At 34.5% G+C, this 8,693-nt stretch overlaps 1 protein-coding gene across 1 annotated transcript; it reads left to right on the top strand.

The window, feature by feature from the left end:
* The first annotated feature begins 2,025 nt into the window (after positions 1 to 2,025).
* LOC104118476 (transmembrane emp24 domain-containing protein p24delta7) lies at positions 2,026 to 6,555 on the top strand. Its single transcript, XM_009629708.4, has 4 exons — positions 2,026 to 2,540; positions 3,295 to 3,504; positions 6,084 to 6,160; positions 6,239 to 6,555. The coding sequence occupies exons 1-4, from the start codon at positions 2,328 to 2,330 to the stop codon at positions 6,381 to 6,383; spliced, it is 645 nt and encodes a 214-aa protein (XP_009628003.1). The 5' UTR covers positions 2,026 to 2,327; the 3' UTR covers positions 6,384 to 6,555.
* The last annotated feature ends 2,138 nt before the right edge of the window (positions 6,556 to 8,693 follow it).

The raw sequence follows: 8,693 nt of genomic DNA, 5'->3' as shown, positions 1-8,693 counted from the left end.
AATCAGGGGAGTGGATACGCAACAACGAAGCAAAGAGAAGATAGGGATTTAATGTGAACAATAGAGAAGAAGACACTGGGATTCGATATTAAGAGTATGCAAAATACAAACGAATGGTCTTGTATCCTTATTTATAAGAGTTCAAGCGCCAGGACCGAGAAATCAGGCCATCATTACCCGGTGTAGGTATCGAAATGGTAGAGGCACGGAAAACGATGCAAAGCATCAGAAAAATGCGCCATAATAACGCATGATGTCATTCTAAAACGATGCGACCCCAAAGGTTGCGGCTCACGAAAGGTCATATCATCACCTCGTCTGAAACGCCACTACTCGACTTGCTCGCCCGATTTTGCCAACCACGACAAACAGAGTCCACTCATCAAGGCCTCCCAGGATTGGCCTTAATAAGCGGGGGGACTGACTGTATAGGCCAAAATCTGTCTTAAGGATATTTAGCGTAATATGTCATTAAGGAAAGAATCGGTCGAGGTGGACCACGAAGCAACAAAGTCATTGGCTGAGGTGTCAGCCACAAGCCGTAGTCGAGATGTCGACGAGAGCCGTAATCGAGATGTCAACAAGGGTCGAGGTCTAGGTCGAGGCTGAATATTGATGACAGGAGCTGTAACGGCTAGTTTGTTAGGGTAGGATATTAAAAGGGAATATTCTAGTTGATATTCTCTGTACTTGTACTACTAGGATTTCTTGGAAAAATATCTCATATATATAGAGAAGAGATAATGATAGGGGCATGTAATATTCATTTGATAAGAACACTTTTGAGAAGAAGATTATTTCTCTTATGAAAATATAAAGATTACCTTTTGATAAAGATTCTTGCTCATATCATTCCACACTTTTCCACCAGATCCGATGATTGTTTAAATTAATCTTGGATCTTTCTGTCACTCATCATTGTCAGGAGTAACATTCGTCTAATCCATCTATTATTGGGTGAATCATTCTCCCTATTTACTTAAATGTCATTTATTGCTAGTTACACTTCCTTTATTGCTCATACTTTAAGAATATTTTGCACTTATTGTCATCAATCATTCACGGGATCTGCCCCCATTTCCTACACGTTTTCAAGATTTGCATGTAGAGTTATTATTCTTAACTAGATTTAACCTATTATCACATAAATTTAATAATTTAGCCTAAAGTTACACTTTTTGTTCAAACGGTAAAAACCTTACATTGCTAATTAAAGTTGATTTTCAAATAAACACTAAACCAAGAGTGTCTCTTCTTTTATAAATAAAATTTTACTATTTTAAAATGGACTCCGCGTTTAAAGGCTATCTCGGTGGTTGAAACTAAACAAAGCTACCGTCAAGGGTTGATGTATATGATATTTTGACATTAATTAGAAGTTTTGCATTCTAACTCTGAAATGAATTCAGATTAGTCTTACCTAATGGGAATTTTGATTAATTAAGGCTCTAAAGCGAATATTGAACATAAGATGGGTAACTAAAAAAAAGCTAAACAAAGTTATTTAATAGTAAATAAGAAAACCTATCGTGTGTCCACATCTCAAAAGTCAAAGGCATAACGTTGATCTATCTTATATTATCGCCAAAAGGAACAGAAGAGAAAAAAAACACCTTCAATTTTTTCTATTTTGAAGTAAGCCAAGCTTCATTTAGTTTTAAATGTGAATGTTACCCAATTTTGCATAACCCCTGTGGAATTCGACATTCTTTGCTTCTTTCTGAAAAACTACTCCTATGAAAAAATAAAATTAAATAAAGACTACTATGTACTCCTTTGATTTTATTTTATGTGTTTTAATTTGATCGGACATGAAATTTTTAGAAAAAAGTAAAAATACTTTTTGAATTTTGTGATCTCAAGTGTGATATATAAAATATTAATATTAAAGAGTTACACTAAATATAAAAAAAAAATTATGGAGATTAAAAAAATAAACATATAAATTAGAACAGAGAAATGTATGATTTATTTATTTTTTATCACTAAGGTATAATGTGTACTACTTTCTCTCTCTACGGAATCAAAGCATTTTTAGTCTCATCATGTTATCACCACTTCCTATCGACATGAGAAAGTAATTAAGAATCAATAATAAGATAAGCCAAAAGAAAGTGCAAAACAGAAAAGAAGAAGAAAATAGATCACAGAAATCTGAGTCTTTGACTTTCTTCAATCCCATTTCGTTGTCTCCTCTGTTTGTCATCTCAAAGATTCAACTCAACTTCTTCGCTGAAACAAAGGCTCTTTCCACTTCAATCTCACACCCAAAAATCTAGCAATTTTCCACTGTTAATATTGTCCTTTGTTTCTTGTCAAATAAGAAAATGATGATTTGGAGAAGTAATGCACTATTTCTTGTTCTAATCTTGGGGTTTTCGTTGACCCAAATTCAGTCTCTACGATTTGAAATAGAATCAGGTCATACAAAATGCATATCTGAAGAAATCAAAGGCCATTCCATGACTGTAGGAAAATATCATATCATTAACCCAAATGATGGCCATCCTTTGCCTGATACCCACAAAGTCACCGTCAGGGTAAATATTTACTTTTTGTTGTTGTTGTTGTTGCAATTTTCATAGATTTTATGAGCTAGGAAACAAATGGGATTATTTTGTTTTTTCCAATTAGCAGTGTTTTACTTGATTGGAGCTTTATATGGTGCAATGGAAGTTTTTTTTTTTTTTTTATGTAATTTTTAGTATAAAAATCTTATTTTTAAGATAATTTAAGATTTTTGATGTTCGAGTTTCCACAAAATATTAAATGTGTTTGATCTTCAATTTGGAACCAGAAATCCTATCTAAGACTAGTACGAGTTTTTTAGCTTTTTATGATAGATGTGTCGGTTAAAGCTATGGATTTTCCTGCATTTTTTTATGGGATGTGCTAAATCGCTTAGAGCTTCATTTGGAAATTATGGTTGGTCCAGATTTGTTCAGTTGATTTGCGTTGACTCTGTAGTCAACGGCTAAATTTGGAAGATTAGTTAAATAATTTCTGTTTGTTTTACAGTTTTATGCACTTCCAATCTATCAAGAGTGGAATGTGTTCTAATATCATTCAAACAATCAGTCAACTATGCTTCACTTCCAAATTAGTTGGCGTCTGCTATAGGAATCTTTTGTATTTAGCTACATTGTATTCGGGTCTTAAGGTAATTTGGTCTGATGGTTTCATATATTCAAAGTTTAAAAATTGTCCTTGTTCTTTGATATACCTTACCTTGATTATCTGGATTTCTTCTGGTTTTGGCTGAGACGATTCTATTCTTTGTTTTTTGTGCTTTAGGCAACGTCTGAACATGGAAATAGCTATCACTATGCGGAAAATGTCCATGAGGGGCATTTTTCTTTTGAGACTGTGGAAGCTGGGGATTATCAGTCTTGCTTTGTTGCTGCTGATCACAAGCCTCCGGTTAAGTTGACTGTTGATTTTGAGTGGAAAACTGGTGTTGCAACTAAGGACTGGACAAATGTTGCCAAGAAAGCCTCTGTTGAGGTAAGTCCTCAGTTTTTCTTTTATCTGTGTAGCTCAATTTCATAATTATTAGGCTCTGTCTATCTTTTGGTTTCAAGAAAATTAATGCCTATTTATAGCAATATAGCTACGCATGCATTCTACAATTCGTAGGGTAAAATAGACCGTTCAGCCAGAATTTCTAAATCTCCGTGAACTTGTTTAGCTTGTTTAATAGAAGTATCACAATCCATTGTGAAACGATCAAGATTGCATCTTTTAGCACAGTTGATCCTTGGCTACTTTCAACTTTTGGGAGCCCGAACTTCAAAAAAGAAAAGAACGAAATGATTGGTTTAGAAGGTCTGGGGGCTTTCTTCTTTGATCAGTATGGTATCAGATTTTTTGGGGTTCTCTTGTGCTGTTAAGTAATTTGCAATTCCTTTTGTATAGACGATCCCAACTGGCATGGGATCGAGGTGTTGAGGTGTAGTTGATTGTTTGATATTTAAAATTGTCGAGTCTCTTCTTGATGGAACTTCTTATGAAAAGGCTACAAGATTCTGAATTTGAGCTGAATATGTGAACTTGGTACAGAGAACGAGAACAGAAAAGTGACTAGGGGATTTGAAAATAAAGAGGCCGCCTGAGAAATAATTGGTGACTCCTAATAATTGTTGTTCTAATGGCTGGATTCTTTCTTCAAAAGAAATGTACTTAGATAATTTATAAGAAAAGGGATATACATAGATAGAACCATGTCACATGTTCTACTTTCTTAATGAACTACAATTAAAATTTCAAGACATCATTGTGTACCGACTGTTCCTTAATTTAGTTCTTTTCAATATGTAAAGTGTACATTCAAAAACCAAAATAATTTTGCTATTCTTGGAAAATGTCAAGTGATTTATCTTTAAATTTACAAATTAAAATCCTCAGCATTTCACTTATTATTGTAGTTGGTATTCCATGATTTTTTAGGCCAAATACTAGGAGAAGCTTAGAATTAATATTTTTAAATAACAAATGTATAGTGTTTGTAATGTGGTTTATAACGTACATGGATTGTCTAAAAGTTCAGTTTGGTATCTTTAAGGGGTTATGCGGTCTTTATTTTTCTATTTAGTACATAGGGTAAACTATTTTCGGAAAATAGCTAAATTTGCAACTTTGCCGTCGATCTTTCATTAACCAATAGCACCACATGGTTTCATCAAACTCCAGGGGTAGTTTGGTTCGAAGACAAGTTATACAGGGATTATAATGCATGGATTAGTTATGTAGGGATTAGTAATACATGAATTATTTCTTTGTTGGTTGCATGGTTCATTGCAGTAAAATTGGATATACGAGTTATCATTTCAAATATTTGTTTATGTTTTAAACTAAAAAGCAATGAGTTTACAATTATACCCTTGGATGCTTGACCTTCATTGGCTTCAAGGAAAAAGACAAGGGTTAATTTGTCCTTTTGGTGCTTCATCCATGTATAAATTTACATGGATAAGTTATTCCATGTTGTTGGTGGTATAACTTAATACACCAATTAGTGTATTAATTTATACAAGGATTAAGCTATACATGATTCAAATTACAAATCAAACATTGGACAAACTTATACCAAATTTTATACCATGATTATTTTCCTTATATATCATACAAAACGACCCCCGACTCTTAGGCATCATTGAAGAGGTATCCTGAGCATATCTCGTTGCTTAAAACTAGGCTTTCTTTAAAAGAAATATTAATTAAGAGCAAATTAAAAAAAAGTATTGGTCTTCTCAAATTAACTTCGCAACTAGGTATATAGCTTCTTTTTTTCCGAATACCATAAACTCCATTCCTCCAAACTCCCCCACCAAGAGCCAACAGCTGACCTTTCCCACTTTGCTTTCTCGCTAACTCGAACCCCCAACCTCTTGGTTGGTTGTGGAGAGACCTTTCCACTAAGCTATCCCTTACTTGTCACTGGGAATACAACTATTTTATCATGCACAACTATATCCTTTGGCTTTGATTTTCATAGCTCAATCTCAGTTAACTCCTGGATAGTGAGCTCTTATTTACTAGCTGGTGGGATGGTGAAAACAATTCGAAGTCCCTCAAACACAGAGTTCTGAAATCCATTGGCTGTTTTAGTTTGTAGTACCATAGCATGAAGTTCGCGCATATTTTATTCTAGTCTGTCTATGCATTTCATGTGAATTGCCATTATTGACCAAAAGCATCCCGCCAGTCCCTTTTTCGACCTTTTTAAAGACTTAATTCCATCCACCTTGCGCATGACAAATAGAGATGAAAACTCAATTTGAAGTTGAACATGTCATCATCTCTTGAAGCTTGCTTTGTGTGTTTTCTTGCCCCAAGTTAAGTTAATCTTGTATATCCAAAAATTGCTGGCAGAATTTCTTACTCCTGTTTCAGAATTTGTGTCGAGTTGCATCAATCTTGTTGTACGGAGTAGGTAAAAGGTGTTCTAAAAAGAGGGGTAGGGGATAGGAAATTGTGGTGCAGAAGAAAAGAGCACTCCTGGTTTATTGGATATGAATTTAATGATGTTCTGAAGATGATGAATGGAGACACATGTAATGATTTTTCATCTCTGCTCTTACTAGGCAATGGAATTAGAACTAAAACATATGGCTGAGACTGTCCAAGCCATCCATGATGAGATGTTTTATCTCCGAGAAAGGTGAGTTTAATCTTATTTTTTGTTATTTATCCAAGCCTCGAATCTGTGCTAATAATAATTAAGTCGACAATGTTGCAGGGAAGAAGAAATGCACGACCTTAACATATCTACCAACGATAAAATGGCTTGGATGACTGGCCTATCAATTCTTGTATGCTTGTCTGTGGCAGGTTTGCAGTTCTGGCATTTGAAGACTTTCTTTGAAAAGAAGAAGCTTATCTAAATCATTCTGATTTTTTCATGTACTACTTTTACATAGACAACATAGTCGAAGAGTGTGATAGACGATTTAATTGTCAATGAATACGCTACGTATACTCATTGCTCTTTAGTTTGAGGTTTAATTGTCAACTTTAAGTGCCAAAGGAAAAAGAAAATGTAAATTCAAATGTCAACTCATTGTTGTGACGTCTAACATGATGCGTCTATATAATTCTCAGAGCAGCAGTTTAGACATACATGTCTATGCTTGTTAGAGCAACGAAGCTCAGCTCAAGTGTCTGATGCATATGACTACTGAATTCAAAGAATAATTGTGTGACTTTTCCATTTTTGCCATTGGAGGTCAAGTGTCAAACTCCAAGCTCTAAAAGTTTCCACTCTTTAGCCCAAAACAAATGTATCCAATTAAACGTCGACCAAAATTCACCTTTGCAGGCATCTGTGTATATATATATATATATAGTTCTAGCGCTTGTTAAGCCAATGAATGATCTCTCTCCAAACCAAAGGAATGATAATATTTCAATAGATCATAAATTTGTCAAATTGTTAAATTCTTGCTAAACATATTTTGACTTGTGGTAAAGTTTACAATTAGATTGAACTGATTGAATTTGTATTTCACATGTCAAGAATGAAAAGAAAAAAATCGATTAGTTCAAAAGAAATCGAACTGGCTAGAGTTTCCTTTTTGATAAAAATCGAACCAAATTGAACCTCTAACAGTGAATATTTCAAGATTTCCACCGTTAAAATCATAATTCCCATCCATATTGAGTTAGGGGGAGGATTCTCCACTTAACTTGTTGATTTGGATTGAAGCGAACTCACATTTCTAGCTCCCAAGTCGCCCCCTTTTTTATTTTGAAAGAGTTTGGAATGAGAAATCCCATTAAATCAAGGATTTTAATTTTCCTAAAAACAAGTTAATTAATTTACTTTTTCCCAGACCTTATGGCTTCAAAACCACTTACTACTTGATTGAACATTGTAAGCGGTAGTATTAACTAAAGTCACGATCGCACGCCTTCGGAGACGGTGATCTGTTCGGCCTAAGATCCTCTCTTTTACTTGACGAAACGTGCAAGCAATTTATCCTTTCTATTAGAGGTAGGACTTATTGAACAGCCACCGTCACGCTTTGGACATCGTCACCGGGATCGTTGAGGCCAAATGAAGACGGCTCTACTTCACTAGGAAGACGTGACACTCATTAGCGAGCATCTGGTGACCAACGATTTCGGATTCCGCTGCCTTTCTGCCATAGTCTACACTTGTGATAATCCATGTTGCATGTAGGTAAGTTCTTGTGGGTTTATTTACTAGCTAGTCTGTTATGTTTCCAACATGTTGATTATTGTTGGTTCCCCAAGTACACGCAAGTATACGTGTCCGTCAAGTAATAAAGTGATTCGAAAGTCGAATGTCGAACCCACAGAGACTTAGATTAATTGTTAACTAAGCAAACTAAAATTAATTAACTGTCCAAGATAATGAAAAATATTGTTTATCTATTAAACTACTTTTGCAGAGATTGAACAAGTAATTAGCTAATTTATCAGGGATGCAAACATGTGTTTTTGTATTTTACTCAGAGGATAGGAAGATTCCATGGTTGTGGTAGGTTTATCAATCCTATTAAGTTCAATAACCACACTTATTAATCCAAATTATCAATGGTTGCTAATTGACCAGATCGGTTATATGAATAGCATGTTCCCACAATACTACTCGCATATCCACAATATATCAATCATATATTCCTATGATATTGAGTCTATCATGAACAATATATAATACCGTATTCAACTTAAGCAAGATTGTTAGGTATATTCCTATCCTAACCGCGAAATCATTCTCCGAGCCACGGGTTCAGAAACAAGCTCTCTTTAATTCTACTCTAATCTAAACACGCTTTCCCAAGCATAGCATAGATAGTAGGGTGTATTGGTAGCTACAATAATTCACAAGTTAAAACTAGAATTAAAGAAACAACCACAAGATGATAATCCAAATTAACGAAGATGTAATTAATAAACTTTAATAATCATGTCAACCACAACCCTAGAAACTAGAGTGCTTAGTCACTCATGTTCGTAGTAACAATTTTTCAAGTATTTTGCATAAACAAATTACAAAGAAAAGATGAAGGAACGAAAAACTCGATGATTTTCTCCTCCAAAAGTTGTTCCACTTGATGTTCTGTAACGACTCAACTTGTCGTTTTAAGAATTTATATTTTGTTCGGTGGCTTAAGGTCTCGAGCAGCTTTGAAATGTGTATTATTTGCGAGGGTGATCAAGTTTAGTTT

This window comes from Nicotiana tomentosiformis, chromosome 11 (assembly GCF_000390325.3).
Source record: "Nicotiana tomentosiformis chromosome 11, ASM39032v3, whole genome shotgun sequence".
In the NCBI taxonomy this organism is placed as follows: Eukaryota; Viridiplantae; Streptophyta; class Magnoliopsida; order Solanales; family Solanaceae; genus Nicotiana; species Nicotiana tomentosiformis.
The sequence above is the reverse complement of the archived record's forward strand: the minus strand, read 5'-3'. Positions and strand labels throughout refer to the sequence as shown.